We start from the raw sequence: 25564 nt of genomic DNA, 5'->3' as shown, positions 1-25564 counted from the left end.
AACAGAACCTACAAGTTAACTTCTACTCCTACAGAGCTTACTACCTACTGATCAGTCTATAGAGAGTCAATCAAAGATACAAACCCACCACTGCATGAAACAACACCCAGTAATAATGTTTGCCTGTTTCCGAGATTTAGGTAGTTTATCTGATAGATGAATTTTATTTTTTATAGGAGGATATTTTGTAAAACTTGATTTTGGATATCAGTGACATAACTGCATTGATCACTGCAAGATAATATAAGCTGTTTCTTGAAGTTTGATATTTTAGTATCAAACTATGTATCAGTCTCTCTTTAAACTTTGTATTACAAGCTGAGAGCAACATTATTTAGTATTTTCCTACATCATTTTCTAAATTTTTCAGAGGATTTATATCCTTAATGGAGGAATATATTTTTAATACTATCTTTTAAAAATATAAGTTTTTTCTTTACTTAAAATATATTAATTTGAAAACTTTCAGATATTAGTTGCCTAGTTTGGGAGATTTGTCAGTTGCTCAGATTTATCACTCAGCTGGAAATCATAATCAGTTTGGTGGCTTTCTCTATTAAACAATTTCAAATAAACCACTGGTGAATAACGAACCATAAGAGTCACTGATAATTGATACGTAACAACTTAAGGGGAAGAATAGGGATGATAATCCTGTAAATTTGCCTCAAGACAATTATTACTAAAGGTGTAAATTGTACTCATTTCATAAAATTGTTATGTAGCATATCAAGATGTCTTTAGTACTCTAAAAAGAATGGTAAAAAACATGGTATGCAGTGTGATGAAATTAAATTTGGTTCTTCATTTTTGGAGAAGAAAAGACTTTACACATTCAAAGTGTTATCTACCAATCCAGGACTGCAAACTTTCTCTTATGTAGTTGCTTAAAAAGAAATATGAAAATTACAAAAATAAGCCAGCTAGGTTTTTTAAAAGTATAAAAGTTAAAATGTCAAATATCAGGCCATGAAAATAGCTTTTCCTCTCTATTTCTGATGGCATAATACCTTTTTTTTTTTTTTTTGAGACTGAGTCTTCCTCGGTTGCCAGGCTGGAATGCAGTGGCGTGATCTCAGCTCACTGCAACCTCTGCCTTCCGGGTTCAAGTGATTCTCCTGCCTTAGCCTCCCGAGTAGCTGGGACTATAAGTGTGTGCCACCACTCCCAGCTAACTTTTGTATTTTTAGTATAGACAGGGTTTCACCATGTTGGCCAGGATGGTCTCGATCTCTTGACTTCGTGATCTGCTTGCCTCAGCCTCCCAACATAATACCATTTTGATTGTGATGTATATGTAATCTTAAAATTCAACACGAAAGGTAACTTTATAAATGATTTATGGTGAATTACTGTATTTTGTATGACTGTTTCTAAATTAACTGAAGATCCTTAATATCATTTCTTAAGTGGGAAAAACACAAATTGGTCTTACATTTTTATCTTGGTATAATATATTATTTAAGGCCAGGAGCGATGGCTCACCTCTGTAATCCCCACACTTTGGGAGGCTGAGATGGCAGGATTACTTGAGCCCAGGAGTTTGGAACCAGCCTGGGCAACACAATGAGAACCCTTCTCTACAAATAATAACAACAACAACAATAATAATAATATTAAAAACAGCTAGGTATGGTGATGCACACCTGTATTGCTAGTTACTAGGAAGGCTGAGGAGGGAGGATCACTTGAACCAAAGAGTCAAGGTGCAATGGCCCTCCAGCCTGGGTGCCAGAGAGAGACCCTGTCTCTAAAAAAAAAAAAAAAAAAAAAAATTGTTTAAGGTGTTATTATGAAGTTTGCTTTAATTTAGTATTTTGTAATACTAATAATTAAGTAAATCCTTTTAGAAAAATTAAAACAAGCTTATTATATATACTACATTATGTTCTGCAGAATAAATGTAGAATGATGTGGAGAGTGTATGAAATTTTCATAACCAAGAAATAGTGATTTAGAGAGTCACAATAGGCTAGTCTAAAGAGATGCTGAATACTTTTGGAAAATTTACTCTTTTAAATATTTTTCTGAGAAATGAAAATGTTGAGTTTATGGTTCCATCTTCTCCATGGGCAATGAATTGTTTGATTTTTAAAGAAGGTTTGTCTTTAAGTTAGAATATGATGTTTCTATCAATTGGTCACTTAATTAAAACAGGTGACAATGTCAATAAATATTTGAAAGAAGGTTTTGCAGAAGATAATAAAGAATTAACCATATAATTTTTAAATTAATATAATCTATTTATATATATTTGTGCCATTTTGTACTTTTCAGTATTTGTGCTCTAATTCACAGTGTTATTTCTTATTCATTAATCACTTCACTAAAGATTTTCAAAGCTTTTTTTTATAGCTTTGGAAAATGTTTCTTTAGAATTTTCAGCAATTGTGTCGTTGTTCTTCATTTTCATATTTAGAATCATAGGATAAAATGAATTATACATAATACATGTGATCTCAATATGATTTTGAGGGGGAATCTTTTCTAATTTTTTTCTTTCTTTTATTTGATGATTGCTCTCTGAGGCTGTACTTCAAAAAAATTTGATTATGGGCTGGGCACAGTGGCTCATGCCTGTAATCCCAGAACTTGGGGAGGCTGAGGCGGGTGGATCACCTGAGGTCAGGAGTTCAAGACCAACCTGGCCAAAATGGTGAAACCTCATCTCTAGTAAAAAATTACAAAAACTAGTCAGGCGTGATGGTGGGCACCTGTAATCCCAGCTGCTCGGGAGGCTCAGGAAGATAATTGCTTGAACCCGGGAGGCAGAGGTTGCAGTGAGCTGAGATCGTGCTATTGCACTCCAGCCTGGGTGACAAGAGCAAAACCCTCTATACCAAAAAAAAAAAAAAAAAATTTTTTTTCATTGTGTCTCTTTCTTTGTTTTTTTCTTCTTTGCCAGGTAATAGAACATTTCCCATAAGATAAAACTGATCCTTTGATTTGCATTGCTTTATATTTAAACTTTCATATAGGTTTGCTATCTATGAAAGTTTAGTGATCTCTTCAAGAGCTGTAACAGAAAGGAATATAGGAAGCCCTACCAGTATTTTGTAATTTTAAAAGCTGTAATGAAACAATTTATAGAAAATCACCTAGTCTGGGATTCCTAATTTTGTTTTGTTGCATTACCCTGAAATGTGTCAGTTTTTTCTGTTTTCTTCACGTTGAGTTTTTGCTTTTAAAACACTAGAAATCTCTACACAGTTTTCCTTTTTCAATATTCCAGTTCTACTTCAGGCCTAAATCCCACCCTGCAAATGGTTTCTTACTTTTGCTTGCGCGTTTGAATTTGCTCTTTTCAAGCAAATTCACAGTGGTGACATCACACCCTTCTGTGATGTTTGCTATCATTGGAGTGGAGTTGAATTGTCTGTTTATTCAAACTTGGTTTGTCCTCTAGGAAACAGTTGTCTGTAATTTATATGTTGTATCCTGGTAAGTGGTGTAATTTTCCAAAGGCAGGTGGACAGTTTTTCACCTTTGTAAACAGAGTGTATTTTTGCAGTGCGTTGGAAGGAGGGATTCTCTTTCCTCTTACACATGCTGATCCTGACCCACTTTATAAAGGTGATTGTTAGGTGAAAAGCATATGTATAGAATAAGATGTTTCCTACTATTGCACACTCTTAAATGTCTTTTCCCTTCATTCTTTTTCTAAAATAATGTTTCTAGTAAAGTGGAAACATTTATTGCTCTTTAGCCAGCCTACTCTGCCCTTTCTCCTCACCTTCACCCTCTTAAACAAAAATGAGATCATTGCAGTGGAAACTGAGATGTTTCATCACAGTAGATAGTTCTGTAAGTTGTTAATTGGAAATTATTGTGATTGTGAGTCTGCTGATTGTTCAAACTGTTGCTTTTCCCCCACATACGTTATTTAACTTCGAGATACCTTTGGTGTTGATAAAATTCTGTATGTCTACATGGCAGGGCTACTGTTTTAACTTTTACTAGCCACCAGTGAATTTTATAAGAATATGGATTGTATAAAATGTTTTATAATAATGGAGAAAATGAGTTTTCTGTAGCTCTCCATAATTGTGTTCTTCCCTTATTTAAAACTATTTTGCATAGGTAAAAAGAGAATAGCAGTAATCTTGGTCAATTTTTAAAAAAATTATTTTGATTAAAAGATAATATACTCCTAAATATATGTTATGTCATAAAAGGTGAATCTGTACTGTTGACATTTAAGTTCATTTTAGGAAAAAGCTTTTAAGAGAATTATTCAGATGGAAATAAACTTCTGTTATATGTAGCTGTTAACTGGAAAATGTCCCTATGGCTCATTAAACTCGAAACATGTTTATCAGTGATTTTGGTGCATTTAGGAACTGTAAAAGTAGAAAGGAATACATATGGTAAGGCTAACCAGTGTGGGTAGAAAAGTGACAAGTGCTCTTCATTGGACAAGACAGGTAATATATTAAAGAGAATGGCCCAAATTAAATGTATCAGATATCAACTCATTAGAATTAGGTCCTTTTAGAGCTTAAAGAAACATCATCGATAATTTAATGAAGATGGCTTCTTCAAAAGATTGGGGAATAAGCTTGGAGTGGTGAATTCCTTTAGGTTGTCTTCTACATAAGTTAGTGAATTTGTGGCAGAACTAGGGCACAAACCTGGAATGAATGGCTTCTAGTTTTGTATGTTTTCATTTGTAAAATAATGGTGTTTTTTCCTGGTAAAAGGGTTGGGAAATCATTTGGAGTATTCTAGTAAAGCCTTTGGCCCTCTATGCTGTTATGACAAAAGCAGCAACAACATTTAGGGTATTTTCAGCAAAGGCTTTAGAACAAAGCAGAAAACTTTATTCTACATTTTGTGCATTACACAACCATCTCAGGAATATTGCAGAGAAATATTGCAAAGAAACAAATGAAAAGCTAATTTATTTGCCAGAAGCATATCTTATTCAACCTCACATTCCCAACACTAACGCACACGTCTTCTAATAAATAAGTTTAACTCCACTAAGTAATGATTGTTAAGTGAATCAATAGCACATTATTAAAAATTAAGTTTAATATAAGGGACATCTGACTGTAAGTATTTGGATTTATTTCTGGGTTCTGTATTGGTGGTATAAAAATAGTCACATAGACCAATGGAACAGAATAGAGAACCCAGAAATAAGTCATCCTGTGATTTACCATCCTATGATTTTAAATGTGAAATCATCCTATGATTCTGAATATGAAAACAAAGAAACAATGACACTGTTACTATGGCCTTATAGTATGGTTTGAAATCAGGTTGTTTGATGCCTCTAGGTTTGTTCCTTTTGCTTAGTCTTGGTTTGGCTATACGGGCTATTTTTTGGTTCCATATGAATTTTAGAATTGTGTTTTCTAATTCTGTGAAGAATGATGGTGGTATTTTGATGGGGGTTGTGTTGAATTTGTAGATTGCTTTTGGCAGTATGGGCATTTTCACAATATTGATTCTACTCATCCATGAGAATGGGATGTTTCCATTCGTTTGTGTCATCTTTATTATATTATATATATCATTATATTAATATATATTGTATATATATCTACATCTATCTATCTATATGTCTATCTGATGGAATACTACTCAGCCATATAAAGGAATGAATTAACAGCATTCACAGCGACCTGCATGAGATTGGAGACTATTATTCTAAGGGAAGTAACTCAGGAATGGAAAACCAAACATCGTGTGTTCTCATTAATATGTGGGAGCTAACCTATGAGGACACAAAGGCATAAGAATGATAGAATAGACTTTGAGGACTTGGGGGAAAGGGTTGGAAGGGAGCAAGGGATAAAAGACTATAAATAGGGTGCAGTGTATACTGCTCGGGTGATGGGTGCATCAGAATCTCACAAATCACTACTAAAGAACTTACTCATGTAACCAAACACTGACTGTATCCCAATAACCTATGGAAAATTAAAAATAAATAAGGGACATGATAGTGGGATTTTTCAAAAGAGAGATTTTCATCAGTATTTAGATAGAATATTATGTTAAATAAAATGCAGTTGAGGAGCAAAGAGACCATCCTTATATTTTGTATTTTTTTTGAGACAGAATCTCCTTCTGTTGCCCAGACTAGAGTGCAGTGGCACGATCATAGCTCGCTGCAGTCTTAAAATCCTGGGCTCAAGCAATCCTTTTACCTTGGCTGCCTGCCCAAATTGTTGGGATTACAAGCATGAGCCACCATGTCCGGCCTGCATTTTCAGGAGAGAGTGCTCTGGGATTTTATCTTTTCAGATGTGAATTCATGCTCAATTTAGCAAGTAATTTATTTCCTAATAGAATAAATATATATTACTTGGTTTCGTTTTTAGTATATATAGTTATATATCTTGTTAATATATTGCTTGACATTTTTAGAGAAAGGAAAAGTTCTTTTCTGGGATCCGATTGTGTTTAATTTCCCTAGTGTGAAAGCATCTCTGTGGATCCCAAAAAAAGAGTTGTGGGCCGGGTGTGGTGGCTCACACCTGTAATCCTAGCACTTTGGGAGGCCGGGGCGGATGGATCACTTGAGATCAGGAATGTGAGACCAGCCTGGCCAACATGGTAAAACCCCGTCTCTACTAAAAGTACAAAAAAAATGAACCAACCATGGTGGCACGCACCTGTAGTCCCAGCTACTTGGGAGGTTGAGACAGGAGAATCGTTTGAACCTGGGAGGCGGAGCCTGCATTGAGCTAGAAATCAGTAATACGGATTGCTGATATGATTGATTATTGATTTCTAGCTTAATTTTATTGTGATCGTAATAACGTATTCCTTTGAAATTTACTGAGGCTTTCTTATGCACTAGCATACAGTCAAGTTTTAAAATATTTCATAACTTGCTTGAAAACGTGTAATTCTTTTATTATTGGTTGTGGGATTCTGTATATGTTTATTAAATGCAACTTTTTGATCTTTAGCTTCTCTTTGTCTTACACATTTTTTTTTAAGAGACCAGATTGTTTGCCCTATAGAGTTTCCAGTAGTCTGCCTATTTCTGCAAGTATCCCTGTGGTATAATATACATGTATTTTTATAAATTGATAGTTGGATTTAGACAGTGATTAGATTTAGAGTTGATTTTCTTTTTCTAAGGCTCGTCACAGGTGGTGATGTGTTCCTTGATGGTGAGATTTGTAATAGTTGTCTTTTTGTGATGTTAGCAGCCATTGATGTTCAGTGTCTAGATCTCTTACTTCATTAAAAATTACAAAATGATTATCTAGTTCTATTATTCCTTCTTCTTTTACTAGCTGTAATAGTTTTATAATGAGAAGCTTATTATTTGTCTATCCAGTAATACAGTTTGTATATGAAAAGTGAAGTAAATGCTTGTTTCTCTTTATTTGCTGGTTTCCTAATACACTTTATATACGAAAGGCTAAATAAATACTTGTTTCTCTTTATTTGCTGGTCTCCCTCCCTCCCTCCCTCCCTTCCCTTTCTTCTTTCCCTTCCCTTCCTTCCCTTCCTTTCCTTCCATTCTTTTCTTCGTGGGGTTCTCTGTCCCCCAGGCTGGAGTGCAGTGGTGCAATAATAGGTCCCTGCAGCCTAACTCCTGGAAACAAGTGGTCCTTCCGCTTCAGCTTTCCAAGTAGCTGGGACTACAAGTACACTTTTTTATTTTTTATTTTTGTGGAGATTGGATTTTCTTACATTGTCCAGGCTGGTCTTAAACTCCTAGTTTCAAGCAATCCTCTTGCCTTGGTCTCCCAAAGTGCTGAGATTACAGGCATGAGCCACCATGCCCAGTCTGGTTTTCGTTATAGTGTATTCTCTAGCTTAGTCCAGTGGTGATTATTTCTTTTGTATCAGTATGCACTCATTGATTTAAACATATTTAATGTTTCAATTCATGGCATTTATCATTCTTATTGATGTGTAACTTGTCACATCTTTGGTCAGTGGAAGCCTTTTCACGTCCTTTCGTCACAACCATAGTAGTCTTTGATAGCTTTTTTGATGTCTGATAAGGAGTTCCAAGCTTACTCATCATGTGTATTTCTCCATTTCTCCAAGGAGCCCTGATTCCTTTTATTATATTTTATTAAAAAAAATGTTTTTTGACTAATGCTATTTTAGTAAAACCTGATTCTTTTTTTTGAGAAATGGTACTCAGAGATCACAGTCTGGATACTAGGAGTATACATTTTTACAAAATTGGTCATTATTTCTAAACCTTCCATTGGACACAACTGGAAAATACATATACATATAAATGTGTGTGAGAGAGTGAGTGAGAGAGTGTGTGCTCATTTAAAATGAAATACATTGTGGAGTTTAAACTGATAATTCTAATTTAAAATGAGCACCATAAGGATGCTTTTTCTCTCCCCCATCTTCCTTCCTCCCTTGCCAAAACCCATTTTCTTAAGGTTGTTGGGGATGGCAGAATTATGACATCCCATCTCACTCATTGGCTTTGTTCCTCATCAGGTGATTGCAGAATGGCAGTACTAAAACTATCACTAACAGCACGATTACTGAAAACATAAAGAATCTAATGATTCACCTCATTGGTTGTAGGTATTCTGTTTTCTTATGTCAGTTTTGATAAGTTACACTTTTTAATAGGAATATGTCTATTCTTCTAAGTTTATAGGTATTGGCACAAAATTATCCTGTATCCTTAATGTTTTTTAAACCATTGCTATCAATGAAATTGTATTCTCCTTTACGTTGTTACCATTATTTATTTGTACTTTGTTTTTCTTGCTTCATCCTATCAGAAGTTTGTTGATTTCATTAGTCTTTTCAAGAAATAAATTTTGGCTTTTTTGAGCCCCTGTAAGCTCTTAATTTATATTTACTTCTGATTTTTCACCTCCTTTCTTCTATTTTCTTTGGACTTACTCTGTCTTTTTCCTCTCCTCACTTCTTAGATGAGTCACTTAGCTCATTCACTAGGCTGTGTTTCCTCATATAAATGTTTAAGACTATTAATTTCCATTTAATGTATTGTTATCAATAGCAATTTGTTGTACACTGAAATTTGATAGAGTTCATAGTTCTATGAATTTTTCATGCAGTGTTTTTGGTGTCTTCCTGAGGATGAAATTTCCCCTCTTTCGGCAAAGCAGTCTTGGTGATTTCTCCTTATTTATTGTTTATAACTTCATATACAGTATGGATGTACCTTGTTTTACATATTGTGTCTGTTTCTGAATGTTTCATTTGTCTCTTTCTAAGTTCTTCCACAAGTCCTCAAGTTGTTTTTTAAATTTTTTAAAAGTCAGTTTTATGAGGTATAATTTATGTGAAGTAAAATTCATGCCTTAGCATATAGTTTTATGAGATTTGACAGGCACGTATAGTCACATAATTTTTGCCATAATCAAGATACAGAAGAGTTCCAAAACTTTCGCACATGCGCTCTGTAGTAGCCCCTTTCACCTTTCTCTCTGTGGTGCCTGCCTTCTCTTCAACTTCAAACTAGTTACAGGTTTCCCTGTAACCTCAGCTTTCTTAGGAGTTCCAAAAAAAGTTGTAATTTTGCTGATCGTCTGGCTTTTGTTATGTTGAGAGTGGGAATGATGCTCTTTCCAGCCAGACACATTATTTTTCTTATCAAATCATTTTTGGTAAATTCACATATCCATATAACATTTAGTATTAACACTACTGTTTGAATATCTTTCTTCTATAGATGCATTTTCTTTTATATTCATGTGTATCTTCACTGCAGTTTTATTTAGTTCTGCAGTGGTCTCTTAGGTACTTATTTAATTTGTATTTGAAATCTTTTTAAGTTTAGAGTTAAAAGATCAGCATTTTAAAATGTACTTTTCAAGTTTGTAAATACTCTGATCTCCTAATTTTTACTAAAAATTAAATATTGGCATACGTTATCGTGGGTTATACTCTACAACAGGAGGACTTGTTTTGTTCATATGTAATCGAAGGGACATTAGAAAAACCTTAAAATGGGTAACTTTTTGATTGCTGGATTTACTTTTCATAGGGCTTATCATTTTAGTGTCCTTAGCTAATTTTAAGGTGATGTGAAAATTTTTTATTACTTCATTGCATTAAGGAATTGATTTTTGTTACAAAGAAACATTAATAAAATATTTTTGAAAATATTTCATCTGAACTGCTGGTACCTGTTGTTTTTTAAAATGTGGTATTAGAAAAAGTTTTTGGTGAATTTTTTTTACCAGGTATCTATTAACTTATTGAATTGGTTTTAAATATTGTATTAAGTAAATGATAATGTGTCATCATGTTGGAAACAGCATTGCATATTTTAACCTAATTTTACCTCCCGGTTACTTTCATGGACTTTAATAGGGGGTTACTAAATGTTTCTTTTCTTTTAACCTTTTTGTAGGTTATATTAGTGTCTGCCAATAAATTGACTCGTTATATAGAACCATGCCAATTAACAGAAGATTTTGGTGGGAGCCTCACCTATGATCACATGGACTGGTTAAATAAGAGGCTGGTTGGTATATTACAATGAGATAAAATGTTATTGCATAGAAATAAGATGTATTTTGACAACTTTATAATTTTATTCTATTAAAATATAGATTATTTTTGCTTTTTACAAAAATGGAGAATTATGTGCATACCACATTATAACATAATAGACAAATACTGTGCAGTTAGACTTACTTGATTAGAATTCTGATTCTAGTTGCTAGTTGTATGGCCTTCAACAACGTATTTAATCTTGCCTTGGCTTGATTTCCACATCTGTGATGATAAGAGTACCTACCTTTGTGTGATTATGGGTAAAATGAAGTGAATATACATATAAAGCATTTAGAATAGCACCAGACATGATATAGTAGCACTATATAAGTATTAGCTATTACTGTTCTGTCATTGATAGCATTAGTAAAAGTTGTAAATTTTTAAAGTAGAATAACAGTAGCATAATTTCTCTCTTTTTTTTTTTATTTTTTATTTTTTTTTTTTGAGACAGAGTCTTGCTCTGTTGCCCAGGCTGGAGTGCTGTGGCGCAATCTTGGCTCACTGCAACCTCTGCCTCCGGGATTCAAGCAGTTCTCCTGCCTCGGCCTCCTGAGTAGCTGGGATTACAGGCACGCGCCACCACGCCCAGCTAATTTTTGTATTTTTAGTAGAGACAGGGTTTCACCATGTTGTTCAGGCTGATCTCAAACTCTTGACATCGTGATCCACCTGCCTTGGCCTCCCAAAGTACTGGGATTACAGGCATGAGCCAGTGCTCCCAGCGAACAGCAGCATAATTTCTTGAGGTGATCTAGTTGCTTTACCATTTTCAGAGAATATTTAAACATTAATTTGAATTATCAACTTGAAGAGCAGTTTGACATATTAAGCATCTTCATTTGTGAAAATGTATCATCGGCAATCTAGACTTCTGAAATCTGCTACTCTGTGTAATTTGATGGTTTTTTAAATTGAACTACTGAAAGAACAAACGTCAGATTAACTCATTTTAGATTAAATGATATTTTTTTTGAAGAATAGTGAACTTTTGGTTATCTCTGAATGGTTAACTAATTCTGTATCCACCCAGTTTATTTATTCAGAGACAGGGTCTTGCCCCAGGCTGAAATGCAGTGGCGTGATCACCACACACTGCAGCCTTTAACTCCTGGGCTCAAGCAGTGCTTCCAACTCAGCCTCTTAAGTAGTTGGTACTGCAAGTGCGTGCCACCATGCCTGACGAAGGTTTTATTTTTCGTAGAGATGGAGTCTCCTTGTTGCCCAGGCTGGTCATGAACTCCTGGGCTCAAGCAACCCCTCTACCTCGGCCTCCCAAAATGCTGGGATTAGAGGCATGAGCTGCTGTACCCAGCCTATTTCTACCATATTTCAAAAGTGCTGTCAGTCAAGTGATTGTCCACTTTATTACTTACGTTTAAACAGACTTGCGTAAATTCCTTTTCAGAAATATTTGAAGAAATCATTAAAATTATAACTAATTTTAAATGCTATATGCATGTATATAACAACTATTATGTGAAACCAACATGTGTTGGTGATAGAATAACATAAAGAAATGTTCAGTAACTGTTATTAGAGACTTAGCACGTTCTAAATTACATGTATGTAATTAGAACTGTTATCGATGCAAATGTTTCTCAAACACTTATCTGAATGGAGAATGAAGATAATTTATTGATATATTTAAATTTTAAAAATTATTTATCCATGAAACTATTCATTGCTTTAGGAAACAGTTTTGTCTTCTCTTGTGTACATTGTTGTGCTCTGGTGGTAGAATTGCACTGACTGCCAGGGAAGGAAAACAAATCCTAGCTGGCCAATTCTGTTGCTCTTAACAGATGATCCTTATTACATATTAATTTTTAAGACTGTTCTTAGTATGTTAATAAAACTCATATTGTAGGTTTTTGAGAAGTTTACAAAGGAATCTACATCATTATTAGATGAACTTGCTTTGATTAACAATGGAAGTGATAAAGGAAATCAGCAAGAGAAAGAAAGGTAGGTGGCTAGTGGCATGCAATTATATCCTTTCAAAACTGTAATTAATCTGATAAAAGATAGCTCTATTAATACAAGCTAAAAAATCTACAGTACAAAAAAGTCTTCATTCTATCAAAAGTGATATACAATATTCATGAGAATTTGCTTTACATGTAAACGTATTGGTTTAAATCAAAGTTTCTTCACAAAAGCCTTGTTTTTTTTTTTGTTTTTTTTTTGTTTGTTTGTTTGTTTGTTTTTTGAGATGGAGTCTCACTCTTGCCCAGGCTTACTGCAACTCCGCCTCCTGGGTTCATGCCTGGGTTCATGGGTTCTCCTGCCTCAGCCTCCCAAGTAGCTGGGTCTACAGGCGACTGCTAGCTCACCTGGCTAATTTTTTGTATTTTTAGTAGAGACGGGGTTTCACCATGTTAGCCAGGATGGTCTCGGTCTCCTGACCTCTTGATCCACCCGCCTTGGCCTCCCAAAGTGCTGGGATTACAGGTGTGAGCCACCGCACTTGGCCCATTTTTAAATTAATAGTAATGTATTTACTTTTTTCTGACACTATGTAAAGTGTTTCAAGAACATATTTTCAAAAGAAACAATTTTCTGCCTTTTTAGAGTTATCTTCTTTCCTGGCTAAGAATATGAAAAAAGTTACGGTTTGAAATACAATTATTATAACCCTTATTTGAATACATTAGCACTAAAATGTCTAGCTTATAGAACTTTTTCTATTGTTGTAAAATATGTGATATTCGTGAATTCAGCTTGGAGAATTTAGTGTTTTATGACATGCAATGAAGTAATAGTTGAGTTATCTGAATGTAACTACCTAGATTTATCATGTTAACAGATTTTCCTTGATTTACAGCTTGTCAGCTTTCACATTTCTGTTGGTAGGCCAAGTCCCCCTCCTCAGATAAAAAACACTTTAGCAAGCAAATTAACTATTCAGGTCACTTGATTATTACTGGTCACTAGAACAGTAATTTTTCATTAGGAAATGTGAAAGAATCCTTGTCTTCCCTGTCATCCTGTCTCCTTTGAATCTGACCTTGAAGATACAGTGGAACCTTAATAAAATGCTTGTTGTTATTCCATGAATCCAAATACAGTCACATATCACGTTTTTGAGTGTAGGATCTTAGTTTTAACAAAATCTTCATTAAAACAAAGCCAAAATGTGAAAACAAATGGTTTGAATGTAAATCTGATTAAAGTCACCACAAGCAGTTAGGAATGTTTCTATCCTATAGATGCCATATAAAAATGTAAAATTATGAAATTTTGTCTGTGTATATAAATATGTGATTGTGTGTCTGTAGATATCATGCACACATATATACTGTGGTTTAGGAATTGAAAATATCATGAGTTACTTGATGAAAATTAGCTGGACTTTTTGCTTTCTGAATAGTCCATCAGAGTAAGTTTGATGTTTCTTCGTTATATTCCTTGGGAAAGACATCCCTTGTTGGTGCCTATAGAAAATGAGTCCATGGTCAAAGAGTTTAATGCTGTTGACTCTATTTCCCTCTTTGAGAATGACTGTGAATATTGCAGATTACAGGTTCTGAAGAAGCAGTGCAGCAAAGAAACCTGTTTAATTGCTTCCTTAAAACATATCTTGTTCAGGCTGGGTGCAGTGGCTCACGCCTGTAATCCCAGCACTTTGGGAGGCCAAGGTGGGTGGATCACGAGGTCAGAAGATAGAGACCATCCTAGCCAACGTGGTGAAACCCTGCCTTCACTAAAAATATAAAAATTAGCCGGGCATGGTGGCGCACGCCTGTAGTCCCAGCTACTCAGGAGGCTGAGGCAGGAGAATCCCTTGAACCCGGGAAGCAGAGGTTGTAGTGAGCCGAGATCATGCTATTGCACCCCAGCCTGGGTGACAGAGCGAGACTCCGTCTCAAAAAAAACCTTTTTCAGTGTTTTGGGAAACACTTTGGGAAGTGCTGGTTTGCATGACTACATGAAATATCAAAATCTTGTATTTGCCAGTTCCTCCCCAAGGAGCTCACGTGTTACTGCTTAGTTTCCTTTAAACCCCAGATCCCAGATAATAGAGTCCCTCCTCTTGCAAATTTTAATCCACCGTCTTTTTTTTTTTTTTTTTCCAACATTCTTTATGTCAGTCCTCAGGAAGCATCTGAGGACCTAGATCAATTGACAAAAAACAAAAAATTTAGCACAAGACCGGTCAGTTACAGCAGCAAGGTCCTTGTCCCCTTTCTTTCCTTCATCTTTTCTTTCCTGTATATGTTTAGGAAAATAAAGGCAGATGTCCAGCTGCACAAGAAGTATGATTAGGGAAGAGAGTGCAACTACTAGGACGGACACACACACACACACACACACACACACACACACCCCTCTGGAATATAAGACAGAATATTTGCAGCTATCAAAGATTGCTGTAGGTAAATAAAGTTTTGACTGGAGGATGACTGCATGCATTTTTTTAATGTTAAATTTCTGAGTTACTATATGACAAACTTCGTTTTGAAACAAATATTCATTGGATAAATACTAAATGGACTTCTTTGATATATCTGAAATAATATTATGACTAAAAACAGCAAACTGTATTTTTCCAAGTAGTTATTTTATGATTTATTATGTTGGTATTTCTCTGGCTACTAGTATTTACTTTTCCCTAATGGGCTTCCTTATGCTTGAGATAAGTTAGCATGGTAGAGTGGTATGCTTCAGATTTTCATACTTTTGTGCCCCTGTTTTGATTTTTTATATATAAAGGAATTTTTAAAGTTACATTGATAGAAATATGTCTTTTGAAAATTACTCCTTTGGTGTTTTCCAGGTCTGTGGATTTAAACTTTCTTCCATCGGTTGATCCTGAAACGGTTCTTCAGACAGGTAAGATTTAAAAAATATTTGTGATAATAATCCAGTAAACCAATTGGATTGATTGGTTCATTAAATAAACATGAGTTCAGCATGAATGTGGTACATGTGGAAGGAACTCAGGGGGAAATTTTTCAGGACCAGGGACTGGTTTTGTGGAAGACAGTTTTTCTGTGGACTGGGTGAGGGGTGGTTTCAGGATAAAACTGTTCCACGTTAGATCATCAGACATTAGATTCTTATAAGGAGCATGCATCCTGGATCCCTCGCATGCATAGTTTACAATAGGGTTTGTGCTCCTATGACAATCTGAGGCCGCCACTGCTCTGACAGGTGGCAGAGCTCAGGTAGTAATACTTGCTGGCCTGCCGCTCACCTCCTGCTGTGTGGCCCAGGGTGGGGGTGGGAGGAACCCCAGCTTTATAATATTTTAAAAAATTAATAATAATTATCTCTCCCTTAAAAATTTGGATTTATTTTATTATCAATAAAATGAAGATAAAATTTTTTATTTCACTGGGTTGCCATGAGAATTATTGAACACTCCTTATGTGGCAGACATTGTATTTATGTATTTTTCTTTTTCATTCTCCTAACAAGCCTTTGAGATAATTATTATTATTGTATCTATTTTGTACTGGAGGAAGCCAAGATTTAGCGATAGAAAATAACTTGCTGAAGATCAAGTAACTATTAAACTCTCTCTCTCCATAGCTAAATCCAAAGCCAAAGCTCTACTGTTTTATAATCTTCGATGTAAAAACACTGATCACCTTGCAAAGCCTTGCACATAGTGCTGCCTGATATGTATATTCCAACCCAAATATCTCTGGTAGCAGTTACACAAACTCTAGGAGAACCAAACTGTTATTTTTTTCCAATTGAAATACCTCAATTTTATTTCTAATCTTTTTTTAATAATAGCTTATAACTCTAATCCTACGGTGTGCCACCTCTGAGCACTTTACATATGTTAACTCATTTTGGTCCTGTGAAATAGATACTATTGTCATCCCAATTTTAAGACAGGAAAGCTGAAGCATAAAAACGTTAAGTAACTTATAAAGGTTACACAGCTAGTAAATGCTGAAGCTGAGACTTGGACCTAGGCAGTTTGATTTCAAAGCATGCTCTATGAAATCATGACGCTATGCTGCTTCTCCAATGAAAATCATATCCACAAGGAAAATATCAAGGGTGACAATTGTCAAAGTAGAAAAAATTAAATGTATTCTGATATTCATAGCTTTTATGAATGTATATAAAAAGACTTTGCACAAATCTTTAGAATAGTTACTTTTCCAATTATAAAATGTAATAAATAATAAAGAAGTAAATTCTGAATATATTTGTTGTGTTGATTCAGGTGTCCTAAGTTCTTCCAGTATGATATACAGCTTATTTTGTTAGAGAACAAAGAAATACTTGTAATCTCTGAATTATTATGTATTTAGAAGGTACTGTCAGTAAAATACTGCTCTAGATTTAAAACTTAATTCCATACATATGTTTAACAGCTTGAAAGCTTTTTATTTTAATTCAATGAATTAAGCTTTTACAATTTCTGTTTTAAATTTAATTTTATATGCTACGAGGTCCTATTTTATATGCTATTAACTTTTAAACTAAGGATTGAACGAGAGTATAAAACGAAGAGGTTTAGAACAATCATGGGTACTTTTAGAAATTAGAAATACCTCCAAACCATAATAAAAGTTCAGTTGCTATATATTGATAGCCATTTAAATTTAGGATATTATTCTAAATAAGGAAGAGAATTTAAATATATGTATTGTTTTGATGCCTAAATATTAGTCACAAAAACAATTTTTACCTTATTTACTTTTAAAGTTATTTAATACCTACAGCTTTAGTTGTTGCACATTCTGCAATTGTAGTTCCTCATGTATGAGTGGATTTTCTACATGAGTTTTCTGTAATTGAGTCACATTCACTGCAGTTCTAACACTAGTATGGCCCGTTATTATTCACTGTTAATATGTTGTGAAGATTCGTATAAATAGAGATTATATAAATATTATTTTGTACTTGTAATAAAAACTTTCTTCTTTTAATCATTCGTTATACTATCACCTTTTTTTAAAATGCTATAATTGAGAATATGGATTAATACTGAAACCCTATAACATACAACTTGGATTAGTACCATCAGACAGAAATCCCACAGTATAATTTTGCTCTACAGATAAATAGGATTGTTTGGCACAGTATCCTGAGTAATGAATTCACCAATAACAAAAATGTGATTGATAGAAAAAAATATATAAACCATATATGTGCCATATTTAATATGTAGTATAGTATTTCTATGGTGTCTATATTTATGATATATGATAGAGCATTTTAATATACTAGTTTACATAGTATATATGTACACACACATACACACATATACATGTTAATGTGTGCAGTTTTCCTATTTACTGTGATACATAAATTTTTAAATTGCATTTATAACCTGATAGATATGTAGGTAGACAGATAGGTTTTAAAAACAAGGGACTAGAATTGAGAATATTGAGAAGTGAGAATTGCATTTCTTTACAGATATTAATTTCAAGTATCTTTTATTTGTAAAGGGCATGAATTATTATCCGAATTACAGCAGCGTCGATTTAATGGCTCAGATGGAGGGGTTTCATGGTCTCCTATGGATGATGAACTGCTCGCACAGCCACAGGTTATGAAATTATTAGATTCACTCCGAGAGCAATATACCCGCTACCAGGAAGTTTGTAGGCAACGTAGCAAGCGCACACAGTTAGAAGAGATTCAACAGAAGGTGATGCAGGTAGGTGTCTGATTTGAATATATTTAACTCTTTTTAATTCCTTATGATTTCTGCTATGTGACTATTAAGTCTTATATGTACTATATAGAAAACCTTAGAACATATCAAACTGGATTCTGAAACTTTTAAATTAGGTACTGTTTTACCAATAGTATTTGAATTAAAAGTTATATTATTTCTACAGTGATGACATTGAGCATTCAGCTTAGTGTAACAGTGAACTTTAAAAATAACTGATTCTTGGAGACATCATCAGTGGTCTCAGTGTATTCTTGCAATAAATAACATTTCATTATTGATATTTGGCTTATTCTTAATTTCTAATAACTTAGTTTTTTGGTTAATTTAGGCATTATGAAGAGTATTTCTGTCCTAGCAAAATAACCCATGTAATGCAAATGATTCTAATATTAAATTTTTTTATAATACTGATAGAAAACATTAAATGTATTTAGTTGTTAGGAATTTTAATTTCTTTTAAAATTTATTTTTATGAGAAAAGTAGGCTAAAATACTAAAAATACTAAACGAATACATTTCTATTATTTAGATTACACTCTGGATTTTTATGTTGAATAATTAAGAAAATAAATCTTCAAATATTTTATTTAAAAATACAAACTGGAAACATCCTAAGTTTTAAATCTAGGTTCATTCACTCATTAGATAAACATTTATTAAGTGTTTCCTTTGTGGAAGGCATTGTGCTAGATTTTTTACAGGATATAAAGGTAGACTTAGTTTTTACTATCAATAAGTTTAAGGCGAGAAAGTGTTAAGAGTCACAGGACATGACTGAGGGGTTATAGACACTTATAGGAAGGATTATTTCTCAGCTGCAGGTAATCTGGGAAGACTTAGTAGGGGAAGTAGCATTTGAGATTGTCCTCCCAGAATGTATCTGATTTCACCAGGCAGTGATAGGTTTTGAAAGAATTGGCATTTTGGGGAGGATAAAGAATAGCATGAGTAAATCTTAGCAGCTTAGAATCCCAAGTTCTGTTGAGGAAAAAGGAAGCAGTAGGCACAGTGGGAAGTGGATGACCTTTTTGAGTCATTGAGTGTGATCCCAATCCCAGTTCCTCTGCTTAGCTGTGTGACCATTCAGTATACTTCACCTACCTGAGCCTCGCTTGTTCTGTTTTCTTTCTTTCCTCTTTTCCTCTCTTTTTTTCCCTGTCTGCCTTCTTTGCTTAATTGAAACAGGAATGATAATACTCCCTTTGAAAGGCTAATGTTTGGAAAGAACCCAGCTCTCAATCAGTGGTAGTTATTTTATGTATTTCTTTTGAACTAGACTCTACTTTAGAGGTCTAGTGTAGTTGCTGACAAACTTCTGTAAAATTCCAGACATTTAGACTTTGTGGACCATACAGTCTTTCTTGCAGCTGTGGCTGCTTAACTCTGCCATTATAGTACAAGAGCAGATACAGACATTATGTAAACCAACATGTGTGGCCATTCTCCAATAAACTTTTATTTATTATACAAACACAGGTGGTGGGCCAGAATTGGCCTGCACAATTGATCTAGTTCATGACTTCTTAAATTAGAGCATCAGGATGTCATGGGAAAAAAGATTTGAAAGGAAGTAAGGAAGGAGTTGGATCATGGAAGATGTTGAATTTCAGGCAAAAGGATTTAGAAAGTATTCCATGATAACCACATATAAACTGGATATCTCTGAGCATATGTTAATTGTACGTGGCTTTTTCCATGGACTTCATTCATAAGTTAAAGAGTTTGTTTTAAATGCAGGTAAGTTTTAGCCAATTAACTTGAGATTATCTTTGAAAACCACTAAGATAGAGTAGCAGAGCAGTACAACAATCATACTCTGGACCCAAATAATCTGAATCTACCCTCTTCTACCACTTCCAAGCTGCTTGACCTTGGGGAGAAAGAAAGTCCTAGTTTCTATGTCATAGTCTCCTCTTCAGTAAGCAGGGGATAACAACAGTAACCACAATAGCAGCAACAATAATGCCTACTTAATAGGACTGTTGCAAGAACTAAAGAAGATAATTTTCATGAAATATTTAGTTTTGACACATAATGAGTCCTCTTTTAATAATACCTGTTAGTTCATCCATTAAAAAAAAAATGAATGTCTACAGTAGTATGACATTGTCCTAGGCTCAACAATGTGATGGTGAGTAAAACTAGGGTTGTTGCTTCCTGGGACATATTTACATGATGACACAAACAGCTGTGAAATTGCAGCTATGACAAGTGCCAAGAAGGAGAGTGATGGGAATAGGATTAGGATGAGTAAGAAGATACTAGAGACGAATCATATTTCTGACTTGTAAGACTTGGTGTCTTAGCTTGCAAGATAATGGTGTTGCCCACCTAGGGAACACTGGGCAAGATTTGGATATTACTGTGGATGCAAAATAGTGTGGAGAATCATGAGTTTGGTTTGAGACTTGTTAAGTTTGAGGTGACTGTGACTTCTAAGAGAATATGTAGAAGGGTAGTTCAGAGCAGGTCCAGACTTCGAAGTCTGGGCTGGGGTATATTTGTTTTGTCATCTGTGCGTGAATGGTAATTAAAAGCATTGATGTGGATGAAAATTGCCTGAAGAGAAAGTTGAGAGAGGTAAGAAGAGTGCTTTAAACTGAACTTTGAAAAACTCTACATTTCATGGCAAGGTAGAGGAGCGTACACCTGAAAAGAAGGCAGTGAAGGACTGGCCAAAGATGAGAAAGTGTGAAGAGTTCTTTGTCATGGAAACCAAGGGAAGAAAGCATTTCAGGGAAGGAGTTAAAACCCTGTCAAATGCTGCTGAAAGGGTAAATAAAAGGACTTAAAATATCTGTTAGAAAGCACAAGATTGAGGTCACTGGTGACCACAGGGCATGGAGTGGCAAGGCCAGGAGCAACAGTGGAGTGAATTCAGGAATGAAAGGGAGGTATGGTGAAGGAAGCAATGAGTATAGACAAGTGGTTGCTAAGTCTGTCTCTGAAGGAAAGATGAGAAATAGAGTAATGGCTATACGTAGTGGAAGAGGGGTTGTATTGCTTTGCGAGGGCTGCCGTAGCAAACAGACTAAGTGATTTAACAACAGAAATTTATTTTCTTGGAGTTCTGAGATCAGGATGTCAGTAGGATTGGTTCCTTTGAGGGCCATGAAGGAAGGCACTGTTCCAGCCTCTCTCCTTGACTTGACGATGGCCTTCTCCCTGTCTTCACATTGTCTTCTCTCTGTATATGTCTGTGACCAGATTTCCTCTCCTTATAAGGATACCAGTCATACTGGATTGGGCCCACCCTAAATACCTTATTTTAGGTTAATTACCTCTTTAAAGACTCTGTCTCCTAATAAATATTGTTACAATCTGAGGTACTGGGGGTCAGGACTTCAACCAATGTATTTTTGAGGGGAGGGACACAATTCAACCTATAGGAGGGGTAAGGATAGTTGTTCTTTCTTTTCATGATATGAAAAACTTTAAAGATTGCTGGAAAGTGTTGGGGGAAGAGGTTGAATACACAAGAGAGAAGGAATAATTAATACTATCAAGTTCCCAACAAGGTGGAAGTAAACGGAATCAAAGCACAGTAGAAGGGATTTGCTTTAGAATGAAAGAGGGAGAGCTCTTCCTGTGTCGCAGTAAGAAGGATGGCTAGGATTACCACAGGACCATGAGGTTCCTATGACCGCTGCCCAGTAAACAGACCAGTTATACAGACAGCAGGGATACAACAGAGAAAGAGTTAATTCTTGCAGGGCACTGAGGAAGGAAATGGGAAGAGACCTTCAAATCCATCTCTTCGAGGAGTTCTAGGCTGGAGTTTTTAAGGGGATCATGTAGGGTAAGGGGCTGGAAAATTGGGGTTGTTGATTGGTTAAGGCGAGGGAGATGAAGTCAGCAGGATGTGGAAACTGCATTATTTGGTGAGTCAGCGTCTTGGGCCCCTCAGATCGGCTGAGTCAGTGGGGTCCTTCAGAAAAGCTGGTAGAGTAGTTTCGTCAGTATGCAGGACCTGAAGGAATGTCTCAAAGTGAAAACGATTAATAATGTTTAATTTGTTATCTGTAGAACAGTTCAGGGAAACTATAATCTTGTAACAGGGTCCATGATTCTAGGTCAGTAGGCAGCAAACAACTATGAGGAAGCAGGTGAAACTGAGCTGACCTAACAATTAACGTTCAACATGCTGCAAGCTTGGTATATTTTCATTTCTCCCCCTTCTTTCTTCCCTGATTAATTTTACAAAGTTTATAGGGGCGGTTTTAGGATGAGTCCAGAGGTGCTTTGTGTGTAAATCAGGCATCAGGAAGTTTGAAGGAGTTACTGTGTGATGTGTCTTTTTTTCATAAAGAGGAAAAGGCCATCTGCTTGATGGCACAAATTGCAGGAATGATGTTTAAAGAGGATCAGTGGTTTGAATAGAGCGGAGGTGATTAAAAATTTTCTTTGTGGGGAATCGAAGAGTGAAATTATCACTGTCAGCCTAAATAACAAACAAAGAGAGGCTCTCTAAAAGGAAGAGATTATTTGTTTTAGAGAATAGAACATTACAATGGGAATACGCATGTCTTAGTAAGCTGTGTGCATATTCAGAGAGGTAAAGGAAGACAAACATTTTTAAAGGAAAAAAATGAGGATTACATAATTGTTTTGAAATAATTGTCTTTGATTCTAAAGATCAATAACAAAGGTGATGCGCCTCTGAGGTTGGACAGGCAATTGCTGGACAGATGTCCTTGCAGAAGAATTTTTTTTTTTTTTTTTTTTTTTTTTTTTGAGACAGGGTTTCAATCTATCACCCAGGCTGGAGTGCAGAGACCCGATCATGGCTCATTGCAGCCTTGACCTCCCAGGCTCAAGTGACCCTCCCACCTCAGCCTCCTGAGTAGCTGAGTAGCTGGGACTACAGACACATGCCACCATGCCCAGCTGTTTTTTGTGTGTGTTTTGTGTAGAAATGGGGTTTCACCATGCTTCCCAGGCTGCAGAAGTATTTTTTGTGTGAAGTTGCAATGCCTTTGTGTATAGTTTTGGTTTTTGCAGTCCTTTGTGATAGTTTTTGTTAGCAGGCATACAAGCATAAGAACCTCTCTGGCACTATTTTTCAGAGTTGTTTATTTTCCCCCCAATATTAGTGACTCCATTTTGATTTGGACAACTTTCATATCACAAAAATGTAGCTGTATTTTGGGGTAGTGTGGATCTTAATTTATGGCAGAACCTCTGGCTTTTCATGTAACCCTATCTGACAATTCATACGTGACTGTTGAGGTTCAGGCACCAAAAACATGGGTGACAGAATTTATCCAGCATTTGTACTTTGCTAAATGGGATAAGTAACTATGACAAAAAGACAGGGGCAAAGGAGTTAATGTATTGGCAATCACATTTTTAAATGACGGACCAGCTCAACTGGGTAAGAAACTGGAGAAAGGAGATGATGATGATTATGTTTATATTGATGGCGATGATGGTAACGAGATTACTGTTAAAAACCGGTAAACTTCATATTCAGTTTTCTTTATGAAAATAACAGGTGAATTGGTTTGAACAATAGTAGTCAGCATATAATGTTTCCTGCACTCTGTTTTTCGCAGGTCACATTTTAAGGAAACATCTGTATCCCTTGCCAAAATGATTATTGTATGATAATATATTTTGAACTATATAGTAACATATTGATCATATGTTGGTCACACAGAGCGTGAATGGTACTATTTTCAGTCTTACAAATTTGACAAAAATGTGAAAATGTTTTTGCTTGTATAAAGATAATTATAAACTGAATATCTGTGTTAAATCAGTGAAAATTGAATTGTTTCAAACTTCTTTTGTTTTTACTGACTCATCACTGAAAACATAACGCAAGAGGAATCAGTTGCTTCGATAGATAAATTATATAAGTAATAACCATGATATTTATCCCTGATTCCCCACAGTTCAGATCAGTAGCACAAGACTTCATGTGGTATGCAGAGATTCTCTATACTGCTGCTGCTGTTACAGTTAAAAATTAGATTTCACATGCTTCTGGGTAGCAGACCGTGCCACTTCACTGAAATGTGCTATCATTATGCTCATTATTTATTGTGGCAGTAATTACTGCCAGCACTGCAAATGTTATTTCTAGAATCATCCATGTGCTTTTCTTCCTTTGTAGAGAGGAATCATAGATGCCAAATAGAATACATTGCGTTGCATAAGCATACAGCTGGAGGCTGTGTTCTCAGTTCCCCCATACTCTTCCTCCAGGTTAGATGGTTGACATTTCCTTGACATGCCCTTCTGCCTGGTTTGACTTTGCATACTTCTACATGTTCTGTCATGCAGTTTTTAAAAATAAGCCTAGCCGTGCAAGAAGTATGGATAGTCACAAGCATTTTTGGCCAGTGTAAATATTTTTCACGGTAGATTCTAAAAGCATAGCTCCAAGGTTACACTTTGCATATAAATATAACCATTTGAAGGGTCACGTTGATATGGATTGGGCATAGAACTGTTTTTCCAGTAAGGTAATATTCAGATTGAGCAAGATGTCTTCATTGAAATTAAGTTTTATAGCTTAGTTTGGCAAACTGCCATTATTAATGCATTTAAATAGACTTGTTTACTGGGGCATCAACCTCAATTTGAATCATTTTTATTAGAAATAGTCATATATTTACTATGTCTACATTACTGATGTTGTATACTAAGGGAAATTACTTTCAGCTTATATTAAAGCCATATGTATATATATATACACACACATATATACATATATAAACATATATATACACACACATATATATATACACACACATATATGTGTGCCCATTACTATGTAACTGGTTTTTTGAAGCAAGGAGATATCTTTGCTTTATTTAAGATTTATTTTTCAACTTATGGCATTTCAAAAGTTCCATGTTAATGAATTGTTTATCCCCAGCTATCACGATTTATATTAACCTGCTTCTTTTGTTTCTAGATTATTCTAAAATCAAAATCTAAATGCTTAATGATGTCTTAAGTTTCTAAAAACTATACATTGTTAAAATTTTTAGATGCATTTGTTCCACTTTTATTTTTAGAGCTTAGATATTCCTAGTAAAATAATTAATGTTAATTATTTAAAATACTTAAAAGTCATTTTATCACTATGTTTCTGTATCTGTATTTGTAACACATAGTGATAAATGAGAAGCAATTGATTCCCGAAAAAGACATATTGTTTTAAAATGTTTGCCTATGTTTCCTTAAAACTTGTTCTTTTTATTTCTGTTTTTTAAAGTGTTGGATACAGTAGTTCAGGAGCTTTCTCAAGAAACTAGGGTTGTTATTATAAAATGCAGATGTGAAATAAACTTCATAACAAGTTAGTGGACAGAAGGAACTAGCCTACAGAAAAAGTAAGAAAAGCATAGAGGCTAACAATTATTAGTATCATTACTGTGCTGTCTTACATATAATGACAGACATAATCCTGAC

General features: G+C 34.9%; 1 protein-coding gene across 3 annotated transcripts in view; it reads left to right on the top strand.

Moving 5' to 3' along the window:
- Positions 1-25564, top strand: part of SESTD1 (SEC14 and spectrin domain containing 1) — a 151050-nt gene that overhangs the window by 96313 nt on the left and 29173 nt on the right. For all 3 annotated transcript variants that reach the window (XM_023212347.1, XM_023212348.2, XM_023212349.1), the window contains 4 exons: positions 10337-10450; positions 12353-12450; positions 15263-15318; positions 17907-18118. In XM_023212347.1, coding sequence (XP_023068115.1) covers positions 10337-10450; positions 12353-12450; positions 15263-15318; positions 17907-18118 — 480 coding nt within the window. The remainder of the gene's footprint in view (positions 1-10336; positions 10451-12352; positions 12451-15262; positions 15319-17906; positions 18119-25564) is intronic.

The sequence above is a fragment of the Piliocolobus tephrosceles genome, chromosome 11, assembly GCF_002776525.5.
Source record: "Piliocolobus tephrosceles isolate RC106 chromosome 11, ASM277652v3, whole genome shotgun sequence".
Taxonomy (NCBI): Eukaryota; Metazoa; Chordata; class Mammalia; order Primates; family Cercopithecidae; genus Piliocolobus; species Piliocolobus tephrosceles.
Note: the sequence above shows the minus strand (reverse complement) of the source record. Positions and strands in the feature narration are given on the sequence as shown.